The sequence below is a fragment of the Dreissena polymorpha genome, chromosome 2 (genome assembly GCF_020536995.1).
Source record: "Dreissena polymorpha isolate Duluth1 chromosome 2, UMN_Dpol_1.0, whole genome shotgun sequence".
Classification (NCBI taxonomy): domain Eukaryota; kingdom Metazoa; phylum Mollusca; class Bivalvia; order Myida; family Dreissenidae; genus Dreissena; species Dreissena polymorpha.
The window spans coordinates 13,689,319-13,708,929 of NC_068356.1; the positions used below are offsets into that span (position 1 = coordinate 13,689,319).

Consider the following 19,611-nt stretch of genomic DNA (forward strand, 5'->3'; position numbering starts at 1 on the left):
ATGTTGAGGGTTTTGAAAACATATTGAAAACAGATATTTTACATAAACTATTTCTGGGTCTGCATGAATCCTCAAATAAAATGTTAGAGTGAACAATAACACAATTCCAAATTTTTCTTCAATGTCATTTTTTAATTATCTGAAATGCGCTCATGTTATGAGAGAAAAAATAAATAAGTTAGCACGATGAGATATCAATAATGATGAGTAGCAATTAGAGTGATTTGGGTAAAGCAATCACCTGTAATTGTCATAAATTAGCAGTCGGGTGGTATGCCACTGCGGTAGATCAAGAGAGATCAGGTATCTTATGACTGCGATACCATCACCGCTTACAGTCACGCAATTAAACCCCTATTATATGCTTTGTCTAACCAAAAACATTGTCAATGCTTATCAAAACTGACACGCAATTTTGGTATCATATAATACCCTAAACACCTAACCAATTTTAGGTCTTGTTTTGTGAATAGGGCATGGACCAAGATAAACTTGTACAGAAGACAAAACAATATAGAAAACCTTGATAATGCCGGGGAACACAACTGTTTTGAGGTATTTATCTACCGCTGATTTATCAATGTAAAAAGAGCTTCATTTTTTTCAAAAGGGTCAAATGTCAGGGAAGAGCGATGTCTCAGCGATAAATCAAATTAGCAACAAACAAATTGATTACTCTGATAAGGTCTCTACTACAAAAGGTACTCCTACCCATAATCAAGGGAGCATAAAAACAAAATTGATAATGAGTCCACATAATAAGGCCAAGTCTATTACTAAAAAGAGAGGTAATACCTCAACCACACACTTTAATTAAGAGACTAACATCACCAATAATATTTATTTTAAATTTAATTTAAATTAAACTAAGAATAAAGATATGGCCTTTATAGTAGCCTATTTTCAAGATTATTAATGTGTTGTTGTTTTCTTCAAGAAATATATAAAATCAGTTCTAGAGTTGCTGTATCTAAAAACGCCTGATTATTGTATACAGTTAACATTTTCAGTGCCGTAATATCTCATTAAACCAAGACAATAAAGCCGGGTTGTTTAACCCGTTTTCTGAATATGTAAGTATGGTTTATGCCTTAACTACTCTTTGACAGTTTAATGGCCAAATAAAATTTGCAAAATCTGGCACAGTGATCTGGTCGTGAATTCTTCTTTCCCCGATTACATTATCTATTGCCTACCTATCAGAGCTATAATCTTCCAATCACAAAGCAGCATTAAAGCCCTGGGATCCAGACTCAGTGCTTGGTGCAAACGTTAACACCCATGGATCTGTCTACAAAAAATGCTTTTCAACAACAATAAAATGTTTATTTAGACCCATTTAAGAAAGGTCATGCTTTTTATATGAATTTTTTTCTCTTTTTAATAGACATTAATCACAAGAAGTAAAAGATATTGATGTTTGGTGTCAAGTTCAGGGAGCATGACAAAAATGAAACTTCACTGGCACTTGGAATGAGCCAACTGCTGGGGGTATCAAGCCCCATGTCAGTTAAATCTCCATCTCTTTATGAACTCTTTTTTTTTTCAACATGCACTTCACTTAAATTCCTGAAGATTAACAGCTCTTTCTCACCTCTCTATCTTCTTTAAAAATCCTTTTAGACCATGCCAATACATTTCTAATAAGAACATAGGTCTGATTAACGCTATACCTGAGCCCACCTGATTCACCCACAATAGTGGTACAGTCGATTGTGACACACGTCAGTCATTTTAAACCTGCACAGGGGAGCAGAGAAGTAGAACTTGCTCTACCTTCCCGCTTGCTCAGGCTGGCAATGTGTGTGAATACACTACTGTTGGCCGATGGGGTTTAAATGCCTGAGTGCTGTTATATTAATGATGGGATGTTGTCAATCAAGTTATTAATAATGCTTAAATAGCAAATTATAAATAAATGTGTTGACAAAACAAATAATAACACTTTAGAGTAGTTTATAAATAATTTTAACAAATAGGGCATAAATTATTCTTCTTTTGAATATGAATGCTATGACAAATACATTTATCTGCAATTTCTATTAGTACCAATAAAAGGTGATAATTGAATTTAAGAATAAATTTAAGAGGCAAAACATTGATCAACAGTGTGAAACTAAAATTTGTTTAAAAATCATATTATCTTCTGTTTGCAAATTATATTAAATATGATCACAGAGAGACAGAGTGGAGTTTCAAATAGTGGTATTGGCTTTGGTGACAATTCTGAAATAAGAAACTGACATGTTTCCACTGACAATTAAGCGTAATAACGTCCATTACAATGTTGTCAGTCAATAATGAGCTCCCAGAAATTGCATACTGTCTGTGTAATCAATGCTCTTTCAAAATGTTAATTTTTATTCCCTGCTGATTAATTTGACATTATATACGGTGACAGGTGCATATCTTTTAAAGTGTCCCTGATGTTGTGAACATAATCCCAAAGTGAGCTTTGGTAATCAGAAATAAATTTATTATGGCCCGGTGGGGCGAATGTTGCAACAGCTCATAACCAAATTGTAGACACTTCACACTGGGTCGGGTATCATGTCACACTGTTAATGCCAGAGTGATTTTAAAATCACAATTCATTAATTTTTTATTAGGATATGGGACAAAAAGCTGCATTAAAATAGAATCAATACATTGACACTGGTTTATCAGTAACTCTGGTAATAAAAATAATATTCTGATTCCATAAGTGACAATCCATCAATTTTGCATTTACAGCTGATGTGGAAATAGCACTTCAACATAAAAAGCACTGCAAAATACAGAAGCACAACAATGACGACCAGATAAGGGCTTGTATTATGATCATAATGGTTGCTATTGGTTACATGTTAACCACAAAATAATTATCTTTTTAAGATTTTTGCATTTGTTATTATGGCCTTCTGTGAGAGAAAAAAAGGCTTTTCTTAAAAATAATAGCAGTTATTTTATTCCTGTCATTATTCGATGTCTATTATACAATGTTAAAATATATTTAGCAAGAAAATTCGTTGAATTGATATCCCCCGCAAATATGCTTCTGGACACAAAATGTTACATTATTTTGACACTCAAAAAAGCATTTTTTCAAGATACAAAGGACCATAACTTCGTTATTAACAGATGGTGTACCATGCCATTTGGTGTGCATCATCCTGTTATCCATATATATACTCATACCAAGTTTCAATGAAATCCGCCCAAGCACTTCCAAGATATGGCTCCGGACGGACGGACGGACGGACGGACGGACGGAAGGTCGGACAACGCCAAAACAATATCCCTCCGTCTATGGCGAGGGATAATTATTGCTGTATGTCTGCCTTCTTGTTGCCATTTAGGTTTAGGGTTGACACTATTAGCTTAATTCAGGGCTATAGATAACTTTTGGGGTATAATGGGTAATTCACCCCCAGTTTTTTGACAACAATAGGGTTTTAGCAAAAAATTTCACCCTCTACTTTTGAGCTTAATTGGGGTTTTCACCCCCCGGTTATTTAACTCAATAGGGTAATTTACGGAATGACATATGTAATACAAATCTACTAACGTAAGGTACCTGTACATAACAACAAACATTTACTGAATTTCTGATCAAAGTTCATTCATTTTTGCGTTGAATAAGACTGAGTTCTTGAAAATCGCTGCACAATTGATTAAGTTATGGCTGTTCAAAGCGATGCACCCCGTTTTCGGGTCATTTTGAGTTGAATACCTTGAAAATGAAAGTAGAACTTGGACGGGTCTAAGAATTATTACAATAATACCCCAAAGATTGATAACCGCTGGAAAGACTGCCTTCTTTTCTTCATAGGAGGGCATATAAACTATCCGGTACACTTTGGTACGGTAAATAACCAGTCTACAAAATACGCTTGGTTTTCGTAAGAATTGCGTTTCGTGACGCAAGGTTGTTTATGGGAATTACGTTATTTAATTTGTATTTGCGTTTTTGTACACTTTATTTTGAATTTAATTAGGTTTTTGGTTATTTTTATTGCGTAATAACGCAAAAACGCTTACTATCTATAGCCCTGATTAATTTAAATAAAGTTAACAGTTACAAAATGACTTATTTCTTATTAAAAACCTGCCATATGCTATTTTTATTTTGTTGTTGATGACATTAAATTTGGGATTTATAATCAACCATAATAAAGAAAGGAAGTAACACTTCCTAGTAATTACTTTTGAAATCAACTTCATTTCATACAATAATTATGATATCCCACAATATTATACATTAGGTTTTTAACCTTATACAATTTGCCAGGAAAACTATGCTTAAAAATGTTTTACTTTCTGAACAATCTTATTTTAAATACATCACATTATTTAACGTAAAATGAAACAACAGTTATAAAAATGATTTACGAATAAAAGAAGTTAAAGCCTCTTAATAAAAATCACTTTGACACTTAATTGAATACAAAAACTACAATAACTTCTAATTATATGACAAGGAATATGGCACCCCAATTAGAAAGATTGGTTTTATCAATTTGTAAACAGTTAGCCCCTAATTAGATTTTATTTTCAACAAAAACATTTTATAGTTTCAGCCGCTACTTAATACCTCAATTTAATTGTTTCTAATTCTTTAACATGATTTTCATGACAAAAATACATTACGCTAAAATGATTGACAAGTAAATACGATCCGGTTACCCCAGTCATTATGCGTCACTGGAGTTGCTATCATCAGGTGTTGTTCAAATGAATATATTATGAATATGACTTCCAACTTTGTTCTCGCAATTAGGGAAAAAACATTTACCTCACAAGATGTGACAAGCTCGTATTACGTAATGGATTAACATATTATTTTCGTTTGTTAACGGCATTTTTTACCATTTTTTTAAAGCATTAATTGCAATGACATAAAATACATTAACATGTAATTTAACAATCCAAAATTCCGCAAGGTCTTAGACATTTAATGTGTTATTTGCTGTGTTAATTGTTTTATCACATGCTATACCCTGTTACCCATGTAATACAATCATTACATATTATTTTTATTACACATGTGTAATACAACATTTTAAAGCGTTTTCATTTGATTAGTTTTCGTTTATTGACCAATCGCATTTTGTTATTTTGCTGAAATGACGTGGCAACTTCAAATGACTTAACGAAATGTAAACAACATTTGGGATTTATCATTATGTTCGCGTAAATATTTATTTAATTTGCTCATTTAAAAGCATGTGATAAAAAAGATCTGACACTCGTTGTCATATTAAGGCTCGCTTACTAACAAAATTCCTGAACTCGTTTAATAAAATATGGTATGATATGACAACAACTCAAGCCAGATCCTATATATACATACCTTTTTCATTTAAAACATTACAATTTTTTGGAGGATTACGCTGTAGGATTATTAAACATTAAATGAAAAAGATATTCTAGGCAAATAAATAAAATAGTCAATAGATAAAATGTTGGCAGTAACATAATAACTTTCGGCCACGTTTTTGTAAAAATATAATCTAAAGCTACTAAATAATAAAAGATATATCAATTAAATTTAGATTAATTAGAGACAATAAATTTGCTTACATTAAACAAAATATAGTTATCAAACCACAGCCATTTGCAAGATACCAAACTTGTCATAATTTTTGTTCAACATCAAGTACATTTTATAATTATGTACCAATTAATTAAAATATGATCGAATGATTTAAACACAAATGACTTCACAATATAAGACCATTAATTTAATCCATCATTTGTAGAACTTTGCATATTTCATTTATAGTATTAGTGAAATATGCAAAGTTCTACAACTGTGTGTCTTTAAATATGAAAAAGGTTTGTTGTTGTTTTCAGACTTTAAAATGTTTTATTGGTGTGCTTCAACTTACCAACAGATGTTCGTGCAATGAAGATGTACAGCCCAATAAACATGTTTCAGGCCAAATACAGACAGGCATTTTTGTGCGTATCCACAGAAAGTCCCGGTCCCTTTCAACAGTTACGGGTGCCAGGTTGCAACCGGACCGACAACCCGTGGCTGCCGCCTCACACTCTTTACAACCGGCTACTCCCGCTGAGGTTTTTGTTAAAGAATCCCACATTCCAAATTTTGACGCAGTTTACAAATTCCATGTGCATAATTTCATGTCAACATATTTTTAAGTTGTTTTTTTAATGTAACTTTTGGCTAAAGGTTATAAAACATTTTTTATGGATTATGATGATATCAACGAATTTCCGTTCGTGGGGGGGAAGTTCTGTCAGTATAGCCACTAGAGCCAATTTGCTAGGCTACAGCTTTTGTCCACTTTTTCTTAAATACTGGTTTAATGCATATGTAGTCACATACAAAATATATAAATATTTAATAAATAAATATATTTATATACTTATGAAACATCAGTGCTCATAAAAATTAATACAATAACTTCAGTCCGTTGACAAATGGCACATACATATGTAGAAACAAGCAAAGTTTAGTCTTTCACAACCATATAGAAATACATGTAAGCCACTAATTAATACTCGATAATTGATAAATAATTATATCCAATAAAATCTGAAAGTCCATGTATGATCACAACCACGGTTGGTCCACAACTGCCTAAAAGTTCTGGCCAGAGTGTCTTGTCCTAGTGTGAAATGAAAGTAGTGTGCCAATCCATTCATAATTTCTATCCTGCAGTGGTGCGGCACACAGGTACCTTCAACTCGTGAGTTTACCGCTAGCTGGTCCACAGGCAATGATTTTCAACTGACTGACAAAGTTAATAGTGTTAAACTGAGGGGGGAGTTTTGAGGCAGAGCGACAAGTGGTAGTATTTACTGTCGGTATTTCTGGTTCTATTATCAGCCTGTTTAATAATCATGCGGCTTGACCCTGTATGACAGTAGTGTGGTGGAGCTATACATCATGTCAGGTTTCACAGAGTGACACATGACAGCTTGATAACTGAGCATACAAGGCACTGAGCTGCCAAGAAAGGCACAGACATGGTGGAAATACAAGAGGATGCGCTCACCAAACAAAACACAAGAATGACTGGGTCAGTTGGATGATCACCATGGGTGGATCACTTAACTGTAGCGCCATTGGAAAACAACAGTGGGACAATACAGTACAATAGAAGTCACACTTGACCAAATGTAAGGGTTTCATAAGGACAATAGTAGAATGCTGGCCATTGTCAACCCAAATGTATTTCCTTCTCATTAGTTGCGAATAAAACCAACACGGATTGTTCTAAACAGTGAACCACAAAATTAAAAAAAAAAAAGATAAGCAAATGAAATGTTGATGACAATGCATCTATTTTTTTTGTTTTTTTATTACCTTCAACACTTACTATTCATGATGCATTTTTTAATCATATCTATGCATTACACATTTTCAACTCGTGTCAAAAATATTTGTTTAATTAATGATAATGTATTCAAAAAAATGGTTAATGCTGTTTAAATGTTAAGAATAAAATAAACCATATTAATCAAAAAGCTAATTGTCATAAGATATTAGGGCTGCAATGGGTACCCGAAATATCCGATAATATCGGATCGACCTTCAGATTCGCGGATACAGATCCACTCCTGGAAATTTCGGTTCCGAATATTTATTTTCATAGATGTATGTAACCTAGCGCTGTTTTCACGAGTATGTTTTTTTATACAGACTGATTCTGCTTAAAAGATAAACAATACCTATAATAGTGGATATTTATTGACGTGTGACAGTCAAAAAGCAGATCATTCGAGATCCTTCAACTTTTATTGTATAAGAGTGTCATTGGACATTACATAATGAGCCCCGAAAGCAAAACTAATTCGAAATCATGGAGGATTTACACATTACAAATGCAATTCCTAATGGCAATAAGTAAGTTTTCAATCCTTATTGTCTTTCTGAGTTGTATTTAAAACAATGGTAGTGGATCCAGTGTGGCTGGAATGTTATTCAGGTAAATTTTGCATAATTTCGCGACCTGTCAAATTGTGTTCCTGCATCATGTAATGTCTTGAAAGTTTAAATGCTATCTTGTGATGCAAGGAACTTCAGTGCCCAGTGAGAGAATCTTCTTCACAGCAGGAGACCTCGTCAGTGCTCATAGGGCTTGCATGGACCCGGACAATGTTGATATGTTAATTTTTGTGAAAACAAACATCAAACTGTATGTACAGTAAAAAGTGTATGTTAACGATCAAACTATTAAGTGAATACGTGTTAAGGTTTCGTTTTATTTTGACATTGCTACAATTTTTAACGAAAACTTAGTTATGTTTTTTGTTAATAAATGTTTAATGTTTTGTAGTCAAACTAAAAAATTGATAGTAATTTATTTCTTTAATTTAGACAGAAAATTCTCATATTCTCTTCTGAGATATCCGGATCCGAAAAACTGTAAGAAACCATATTTAGATTCGGATTCGGATCCAAACAAAGTTATGGGATTCGTTGCAGCCCTATAAGATATAGTTTAAAAATAATATTGTAGGAATGTTGCGCATTAGCATAAAAGTACTGTAAAACCATTAAATTTCGTGTGGTACGAATTTTCGTGGATTTCGTTGTTCCGCTGAACCACGAATTCAAGTACCAACGATTATTTTTACATTTTTAATCCGAAATCGGTCCTTTCCGAATGTCATTGCCGACATTCTCTATTGTTTTCGGTTATCTGAGATATTTGATTGAGATATGCTAGGTAAAACAATATGTTGTGTTTGGGTACCGTAATAATACTTTTTATATCAAAAACGGAATTTAAACTGTACATCAACGATTGTTCTCTTTTAAATGACGTCGTCAAATTAACAGTTTGCAGATTTATCACATATGTCAATTAGTGCCAATTAAAGTTAAAATAGACATAACGGTTTTCACACCTGTATTTTGGGGACCTTATTACTCAATTGTTACTACTAGGGCACCGATTGAGCAGAGAATTGCATATTTTGTCAAAACAACATTGATGGCAATTAGCGAGCGGGGACCCACAAGATCGCCGCTTATTCGCTCTTATCGACAATTATCGGCAACACTTTCATGCTTCAGTGCACATTAATCACAAGCCTTGCTGTCAACACACATTAGCAGATTATTCTTCGTGATTACTCTGGTTGTTTTAAGAAAAGTTTAACTATTATGACTGTCAATCTTCCCCGAAAAGTTGAAATCCACGAAATTACGTGTCAACGAATTAGTTGTTTTTTATTAAACCACGAAATTTCATACCGACGAATTTCTATATGTTTACAGTATTTAATTTAGCATAGTAACCAAGAAAGGCAGTCCGCTGATGTCACAAGTCTGAAGTGCCAAAGCCCTGAATGCTCCCAACTCTCAAAGTACCGTTTGAAAAAAACGACGTATAACATGCAGCGCCAATCTTACTGTTTTCAACTCAAATATGCAACCTATATTGGTTTAAAAGTGCAAGACGTTAAAGATGGTCACACACCATTTCCAACCAGAAGCCTCTTGCTTAAAATATTTTATTAGTTAGGAATATTATTTCTCCTGTTTCCAAAATTATATGTATGAAAATAAAATGTAATTTTGCAAACAAGTCCCTTTAAGTATCTACTAAATATTTCATGTGAAAACCAATTTTACCTCACGTCTGTTTCCTATCTTAAAATCCCATATACCCATCGATTAACAATTTAAATATAGTTTAATGGAAAGTCATTAATCCCAAAAAGGCAATAATATTTAATACCGTATATAATGCATGGACCATAAAATATTAACACAGTTTTTCTGAATAATTTTTTGCATAATGCACAAATAGTTAGGCACTTACTAAGAAATATGCACAAGTCAACCATGATGTCTCGCTTGATTTTCCAATTATATATCCTAGTTCACTGGTTTTTCATTTAATATGTATTACCCTTGTTTTTTATAATAAATTAATACATTTTACACTTTCAAATGGTTCATAGGAAATATTGTTGAATTAAACTGGAAACTCAATCCTTCAAACAGTGAAAAATTATTAAACAACAATATTTACATGGATAATGTTCAGTGTAATATTACGTTGTTATTTTTACCAAAAAATTATCAAATTGAAAAAGAGGGCCTGAAAGGCCCAAAGTCGCTCACCACAGATAAAAAGAAATGACCTGTTTTTTGCAGCCCAAGATATCAATGGAACAAATGTTCTAACCAAGATTCATGAAGAATGAACAACAAATGGCCCTGCTGGCAGCCATGTTTTTTTTACAGACCTGAACCATTTATGAACTCTTCCAAGATATATCCAAATTTCATGAAGATTGGGCAAAAAATGTGTCTTCTAGACTGTTCACATGTTTTCACTATATACATATAAAGAAAACTGCCCCACCCCCTGGCGGCCATGTTTTTTCAATGATCATGACCATTTTCAGACCTGTCCCAGACAACCACATAACTAATGTTTTGACAAAATTTCATGATGATTAGGCAAAAAATGTGACTTCTAGAGTGTTCACATGCTTTTTTACTATATAAATATAAGGTAAAAAGACCCCCCCCCCCCCCCCCACCCTGGCTGCCATGTTTTTTACCGATCCAAACCATTATCTAACTCAACTGGCGTATCCAGGTGTGGTAGTGATGTCTCGTTCGCTTACGCAAGTGAACCGGTCACGGGACGGTTACGAGTTATGTAACTTTGTGAGCACTTATGTAATGTGGAAATATTTATTTGACGAACGCTTATTTCCCGTCAGGATGACACCACTGACTGGTTGTTATTCAATTTACTAAAGGTGTCCAGTCAGATACGCCTGAATACACTCAAAGAATTTATTTATAAGTGAAAACCAAAGCAGCTATAACAAAAATTACTAACTTTTATTCCAAGAACTTGGAAAATGAAGAACAATGACAGAGAATTAAGAACAGGTACAAGCCAAGTCTACAAAATCTAAGTATTGTTAAAAAATAAACAACATACAGCAAATACCTTAATGAATGTAATAAGAAGTTCACAATCTGTCAAGAAACTGATATAAATATTAGTTACTGTAAGTCTAGAAGTTGCTTCAAAAATCTAGTTTACAAAATAGGTCTAACCTAATCAAAGCGCTTCCAGGATATGGCTCCGGACACAAAAATGCCTATAGTAAAAAGCATTTTTTCAAGATACAAAGGGCCATAAGTCTGTTTTTAACAGATGGTGTACAATGCCATTTGGCGTGCATCATCCTCTTATGCATATATATACTCATACCAAGTTTAAATGAAATCCGCCAAAGCACTTCCAAGATATGGCTCCGGACACAAAAGTGCCCATAGTAAAAAGCTTTTTTTCAAGATACAAAGGGCCATAAGTCTGTTTTTAACAGATGGTGTACAATGCCATTTGGCGTGCATCATCCTCTTATGCATATATATACTCATACCAAGTTTCAATGAAATCCGCCAAAGAACTACCAAGATATGGCTCCGGACACTAAAAAGCATTTTTTCAAGATACAAAGGGCCATAAGTCTGTTTTTAACAGATGGTGTAAAAATGCCATTTGGCGTGCATCATCCTCTTATGCATATATATACTCATACCAAGTTTAAATGAAATCCACCAAAGAACTTCCAAGATATGGCTCCGGACACAAAAGTGCCGGACGGACGGACAGCTGGACGGACGGACGGACAACGCCAAAACAATATCCCTCCGCCTCTGGCGGGGGATAACAAGAGTTTACTATAGCCATATATACATGTAGCCATATAAGGAAAAATGCCCCACCCCTTGGCAGTCATGTTTTTCAAGCAAAGGTTACCATTTTTAAACTCATCCAAGAAATCATTGGGATGAATCTTCTGACCAAGTTTCATGAAGATCGGAAAATAAATGTGGCCTCTAGGGTGTTAAAAAGGTTTTACTATAGCCATATAAGGAAAAATGCCCTGCCCCCTGGCAGCCATGTTTTTCAACCAACCGGCATCATTTTAGAACTCATCCAAGATATTATTGGGATGAATCTTCTGACCAAGTTTCATGAAGATCAGACAATAAATGTGGCCTCTAGTGTTAACAAGATTTTACTATAGCCGTATAAGGAAAAATGCCCCGCCCCTTGGCAGCCATGTTTTTCGAGCAAATGTAACTATTTTCGAACTCATCCAAGATATCATTGAAACCAATCTTCTGACCAAATTTCACAGCGCCCTCACACTACTTTGGGGGAAGGGGTCTGCAGCCCTTAGGAGGGGGAATTTTCGTGGCGTTTCCCTTTTTGGGGGATTTTTTTACTTACTCTCTCATTATTACATTTGTACATGTTTGCACTAAATTCATTGCATTTTTCATAATTTAGTATGTTTGAAAAGATTAAATTGAAATCGAATTCAGATATAATAATCATGAGATAAGACACATCTCTCTTTAAAAAAAAAAAAAAAAAAAAATTTTAAGGGGGAATTTTTTCCCCCAAAAGGGGAAAAAAGTATACTTTTCAGGTGGGGGACTGCCGCTGAAATTCGGCGGCAGATTTGATAGATTGAGGGCCCTGTTTATGAAGATTGGACAATAAATGTGGCCTCTAGAGAGTAAACAAGGCATATGTTGACGTCGCACAACGGACGACGGAAAACGGACGACGGACAAAAAGCGATCACAAAAGCTCACCATAAGCACGTTGTGCTCAGGTGAGCTAAAAACAACAACGTAAAGCACTAAATAAAATGAAAATGTGTTAATTAAGTATACTATTGATTTTCATCAACTGATTATTTGTTTTTATCAACTAATATTTTATTTTAATCAACTGACACTCATAAAAAAATAAATATTTTACTCGTGGCTGCTCCACTTATGAAAATATATATTTCTCTTAAATCACTTGTGAATGTACAATCTACTGGAACCAACAAATCTCCTTGCTTGCAGTAAAGAACAATGTAAGTACTGCCCCTTCAACTGTCAACCTTGGCATTCATCTACTTATGTTTTTTATAAAATAAATTTAAACAATATTATCATATTTTTCATCTTTTTATAGTCAGACTATCATATTTAACACATTCTCTGTAAATCTCTGTTAATGCACTTTATTTTTGCAATTAAGTACTTAAATTACCATGCTATGTTTTCCATATTATATTAATGTTGTATGACTAATTTCTGAATGTTTTTAAATTTGCTTATCTGTGTCTTAACATTGTTCACATGCATTTTAAGTCCAATGTTACAAACCATGGGAACATTTAAAGACCATTTAAAACCGAAATATAATAATACAATATATTTTCAAAGTAATGAGTTTGAAATTTAAAAGGAATGGTTAGAACATAATGTTAAAGATGTTTCAAAAAAGTGTAAAAGTCTCACAACAGTTGCGTCACAAAAAGCTACAATAAGATATGTCTTAACCATTAAACAAGAGGGCCAAGATGGCCCTAGTTCGCTCACCTGAGAGGAGTCGGTTCATTCAATCTTTACCAAACATCAAACTTGACCTAGATATTGTCCAGACAAACATCCTGGTCAAGTTTCATCATTATTGAACCTAAACTCTGGCATATGGAGTGTTTTTGTAAGATTTGAGCTGGTGACCTATATTTTGAGTTGACCCCCCCCCCCCCTTACCAAACATCGAACTTTTCTTACAAAAAAATAAATATTATGACCAAGATTCATAAAATCTAAAACAAAATTGTGACCTCTAGAGTGTTTACAAGGATTTTGCATAATATAATGAAAATTTTGACAATCTAAGGGCAATAATTATGGCATTAATTATGTGATATATATAAAACCAATCTTTGGACCAAGTTTCATGATGATTGGGCAAAAATTGTGACTTCTAGAGTGTTCACAAGCTTTAAAAATATATATAATTTATATAAATATAAGAAAACTCCCCCCCCCCCCCACCCGGCTCCCATGTTATTCAACTGACCGGAACCATTTTCGAACTGAACTCTCATATCAAGGAAACAAATGTTCTGACCATATTTCATGAAAATTGGGCCAAACATGTTTTTTCACTGATCTAGACCATTTTCGAATTCGTCCGAGATATCAATAAAACCAATGTTTTGACCAACTTTCATGATGATTGGGCAAAAATTGTGACTTCTAGAGTGTTTACAAGGTTTCTCTATAGCCAAATAAGGAAAACTGCCCCCCCCCCCCCCCGGCAGCCCTGTTTTTCAACTGACCGGAACCATTTTCGAACTCAACTCTCATATCAAGGAAACAAATGTTCTGACCAAATTTCATGAAAACTGGGCCAAAAATGTGACTTCTAGAGTGCTCACATGTTTTCAATATATACATATAGAGAAAAATGCCCCGCCCACTGGCGGCCATGTTTTTTCACCGATCTGGACCATTTTTGACCTCGTCCAAGATATCAATAAAACCAATGTTTTGACCAACTTTCATGATGATTGGGCAAAAATTGTGACTTCTAGAGTGTTTACAAGGTTTCTCTATAGCCAAATAAGAGAAACTGCCCCCCCCCCGGGCAGCCATGTTATTCAACTGACCAGAACCATTTTTGAACTCAACTCTCATATCAAAGAAACAAATGTTCTGACCAAATTTCATGAAAATTGGGCCAAAAATGTGACTTCTAGTGTTCACATGTTTTCACTATATACATATAGAGAAAAATGCCCGCCCACTGGCAGCCATGTTTTTCACCGATCTGGACCTTTTTGGAACTTGTCCGAGATATCAATAAAAACCAATGTTTTGACCAACTTTCATGATGATTGGGCAAAAATTGTGACTTCTAGAGTGTTTACAAGGTTTCTCTATAGCCAAATAAGGAAAACTGCCCCGCCCACTGGCGGCCATGTTTTTCAACGGACCGGAACCACTTTTGAACTCGACCAACATATCATTAGGGCAAACATTTTTACAAAGTGACTTCTACAGTGTTTACAAGGTTTTTCTTTTTTTGACCTAGTGACCTTGTTTTTGACCCAGCATGACCCAGTTTCGAACGTGATCGAGATATCATTGGGACAAATCTTCTGACCAAGTTTCATGAAGATCGAGATGAAATGTGGCCTCTAGAGTGTTTACAAACCAAATGTGGACGACAGACGGACTGACGGACGGAAGACGGACAAAGACCGGTCACAAAAGCTCACCTGAACAATCCGGTGAGCTTAAAAAAAACACAATATATACACAGAGACAATTGTCTGTCTTTATTTCCTGCATTTAAAACAAGTCTCATTTGTTGTAATTTACCTTTATAAAAATTGTTCACCAGGTGTTCTACCAAGAAGAAATGGGTGTTTTATATTTTTAACATACCAGCACACACACATGGTGTCAGTGACTTTGGTCATTTGCAGGCACATTAATGCAGCAAAAAACAACCTTGATCAGACTGACTCTGACAGAACAGATTTAATTGTTACTCAGAACTTATAAAGATCATTTTCAGCTGTGAATAATTGATGCAATTTATACTAACAAGTTATATAAGGTTAAAAAAATATGCATTTAATTTGTGTTTTTACAAAAGTTTAACATATATTTTTTAAGAAAAAATAATTAACAAAAAATTTAATGACTCAAACCCCTTATTTATTTTTTGCTATTTGTTGACTTGCATACAACTGAGATGATGAAAATTCAGCCTTGAAAATATTTTAATTAAACAACAACTACCAAGTACACCAAATCACACTAAAAAATGACAACCAGATCTTCATTAAAACACAAGCAAACTGAACGCATGATTGGGAAGGATATGAAAGGACCATCACATGCCAGCTTAAAGGCACAATATGACCAATGCGTGTTCTGCGAAAACTGGCATTTCTGGGTTTGTGCATTAAGTGTCATTCTAGATTCGACTGTGTAGTCATGTTGATACAAAGTATGTATTTATATGTGTCTATGTCTTAATCTTCTGCATAACTATTTGAAAATATATTTTTTAAAGAATTTGTCATGTATCAAATTGAAACAATATACTTAACATTACCAGGGCAAACAGTATGTGCTCACTGTTTTTGGAGGCAAGCCAACATTAATTAAATGGTCACAATATATCAAATACCATTAACTTATACACATGTCGTTTTTTCAATCAAGGTGATGGTGACACTAAAGATTTATGTGTGTTGAAATAAAACATCCATACATGTTTGTCAACTGAAACTTAGTACGATCACGTTAACAGCATGCTGTGTACAATTAAAACAATTATGATGTCTCCACTAAATGTGCCTATTACAGAAAGCTCACTCAAATTTCACCATTATAAGTCTGGAGCTAAAAGGATTGTAGTTCTCCTCCTATAGAATTATATTTACTCATTTGCATAACCATAAATTTAATGTGTGCGTATAATGATGTATTTTTAATTATATTTCTGCAATTTAAGAACTGCCAAATATTTATGTGCTTTATTTACAATGTAGAACTAAGAAGCAAAAAAGAAAATGCTAAATAAAATTAGGGTCAACATAAAAAGATTACCCCATGGGTTGGATGAAAGGCCAAACAATGGGAAGTAAACAAGAACCAACATTTAATGGAAAATATATTTAAAGCCACGCATGGTCTTGTGTATACAATAAATATATAACTTTTACAAGGTAAAATAGATTCCCTTTATAAAAATTACCATAATTGCTAAGTTTGTTCCTGCAAAAAAAATGCTTAAGATAACTGTAATATACACTATGAATAGGTACAGTTGTGAATGCAGGCTTATTTTGTGTAAACAAGAAAATAAGTAAAATGATTTGTGTTTTTCTTGCTGACATTTTTGAATAAGAATTGAATCTGGCAATGGTCAAATTTTATGCCAGGGATAATGAAATCTCCATAGCAATCACACTGCAGTGTCTGTTAGAGCTTAACTAATAACACAAAGAAATACGATTATCCTGATAAATAAAAAGCTCTAGACAAATTAAATATAAATTAAACATTTGCAATCAACCTTTTCGTTTCCTTTTTTTTCAAGCTACACAAATGCAATTCCTATAATTATACAATTTCATTTCAAACCAATAAAAATACTTGAAAATAAAATAAACCTGTGAACTGCAAAAACAAAACAATTTAAGGGAAACTATTTTCTTAAATAAAACTGTAATAATAATCATTTGTTTAAAACTAATTCCTTGTGAAATCTTACTTGTGGAAAACAGCTCATTTCCATTGTTTTCAAGGTAAAGAACTTTGACTAGCCAACTGGACTTATCACACAAACAAATCAGAGTTGTTTCCCTTAGATCATTACTCTATTAAACTTGAGGCTTCTATCCATAGGCCATAATCTGTGATATCATTGTGTTAACAGCCTGCATGAGCTTAGGTTTCAAGCTCTGTCAGCTGGAACAAAAACATTTTGATAACAGCATGAATCTATAAAGACAGGCCATCTAGTAGCTCCAATAATTGATATTTATTTTTTGGTAAAATTACAATTTAACTTTTCTTTCAATATTTAATATGGTATTACAAGAGAAACGGATAGGTAAGATCCCTGTTTGTTTTATTCAACTATTTTCCTACAATACTTGACATCTTTTCGTTTCAATATTTCCATGTTTAAGATTGAAAAAAACAAAATCAAATTGTTGCGAGCTTTTTTTCCTCTCTGGACTGGGGAGTGTGCTGATAATACCAAATCAGTCATACATAACTAAGACTTATAAAAGAATACATATGTTAATAATGCCATACTGATTTGGAAAGTAGCTTTTCTTAACCTGAGAACGATGCTTATTATACAATTTGTGTCTTGTACCATCAGGACCTACGGCAAAAACATAATTTATTATATCAACACTATTATATCAACACTATTATATCAACACTATTATATCAACACTATTATTATGAGCCATGCTCTGGGAAAATGGGCCTTAATCCTTAATGTATGTGCATCAAGAGTTGTCCCGCATTAGCCTGTGCAGTACTGCAAGGCGGAAAGAGTTGTCCCTGATAAGTCTGTGCAGTACTGCAAGGTGGAAAGAGTTGTCCCTGATAAGTCTGTGCAGTACTGCAAGGCGGAAAGAGTTGTCCCTGATAAGTCTGTGCAGTACTGCAAAGCGGAAAGAGTTGTCCCTGATAAGTCTGTGCAGTACTGCAAGGCAGAAAGAGTTGTCCCTGATAAGTCTGTGCAGTACTGCAAAGCGGAAAGAGTTGTCCCTGATAAGTCTGTGCAGTACTGCAAGGCGGAAAAATTTGTCCCTGATAAGTCTGTGCAGTACTGCAAGGCAGAAAGAGTTGTCCCTGATAAGTCTGTGCAGAACTGCAAGGCGGAAAGAGTTGTCCCTGATAAGTCTGTGCAGTACTGCAAGGCAGAAAGAGTTGTCCCTGATAAGTCTGTGCAGTACTGCAAGGCAGAAAGAGTTGTCCCTGATAAGTCTGTGCAGACTATAAAGGCTTATCTGGCACGGCACTTTAACAACAAACACTATGTACAAATACTAGAGAAGAAGTAAAGGACAGTATGCAAACCAAGTCACTGCAGGACTGCACAACTGGGATATTAAAAATTAAGATGAACAAGCAAATTCATTAAATTGATATCCCCCGCCAAACTAAAGCTTTGTCACAGAAAAAAGCATTTTTTTAAGATACAAAGGGCCATAACTCCGTTATTTACACATGGTGTACAATGCCATTTGGCGTGCATCATCCTCTTATCCATATATATACTCGTACCAAGTTTCAATGAAATCTGCCAAAGCACTTCCAAGATATGGCTCCGGACACAAAAGTGCCGGACGGACGGACGGAAGGACGAAAGGACAACGCCAAAACAATATCCCTCCGCCTGTGGCGGGGGATAACTAACTTGAAATTTAAAAACAAGCTATGATGCAATGGAATTTTATTAGTTTTAGTGTCTTTCAAAACTGCAAGTGTGCATTCATAAAAAAAAATTCTCAGAAAGTGCATCTGACATCAATGTACCAGCACCTGAAAATAATTAGTTGAACACTATGTATGTATATTTCTGTATACAACATACATCTCATGTACACTTAATTTAGAGACCCATGACTTTGTGTAGTAATATTTTATTGAAGTGATTAATGTCTGTTACTAAACTGTTCATTATTTTTGTGAAATATTTATATTCTCTATAAATCAATATCATGGTCTTTTAATTAATTAGTACTTTAAAGTTTGTTTCAAATGACATTTATGTGCTTTTCTATCATCAAATTATGACCATCATCAGGGATTTCAATAGATTTTAAAAACCAGGAGTCAATGACCCCTGGACTGAAATTTTGAGGAGTCAAATTGAAAAATGCTGGGGTCAATTTTGAAGCGCGTTTATTGTGTTTTTGTCTGTATTATTCATGTTTTTTTATAAACATATGCTCTAAGAGTAACACAATATCTTGAAAAGTTATACTGCTTTATTAAATAACAATACCATGATACATAACACAACATTTTTTAATGGTACACAAAGATAAGGACAAAACATAAATAATTTGTGCGAACAATATCCACATTAAGATTTTCATTTCACAACTTTTATTATTTCTATCACAATACTATGTTTATTTGTAAAAACAATAAACGCTCATTAAAATCTACTTCATCATAACACATTTAAGTCTTTTAACACATTTAAGTAATTTAAGATACATGGTAGCACCTTTTCATCACATATTTTATCGTCATTATAT

The 19,611-nt window shown here is 33.9% G+C and overlaps 1 protein-coding gene across 9 annotated transcripts in view; it reads right to left on the reverse strand.

Moving 5' to 3' along the window:
- The window catches only part of LOC127865925 (protein pangolin, isoforms A/H/I/S-like), an 81,366-nt gene that overhangs the window by 20,448 nt on the left and 41,307 nt on the right, over positions 1–19,611 (reverse strand). Inside the window, exon 1 of one of the 9 annotated variants that reach the window (XM_052406067.1) lies at positions 5,871–6,775. The exons of the other annotated variants lie outside the window; for them this stretch is intronic. Within the exon in view, the coding sequence (XP_052262027.1) occupies positions 5,871–6,083 (213 nt within the window). The 5' untranslated portion in view covers positions 6,084–6,775. Of the gene's footprint in view, positions 1–5,870; positions 6,776–19,611 lie in introns of those variants that run through there. 9 annotated transcript variants of the gene reach the window in all.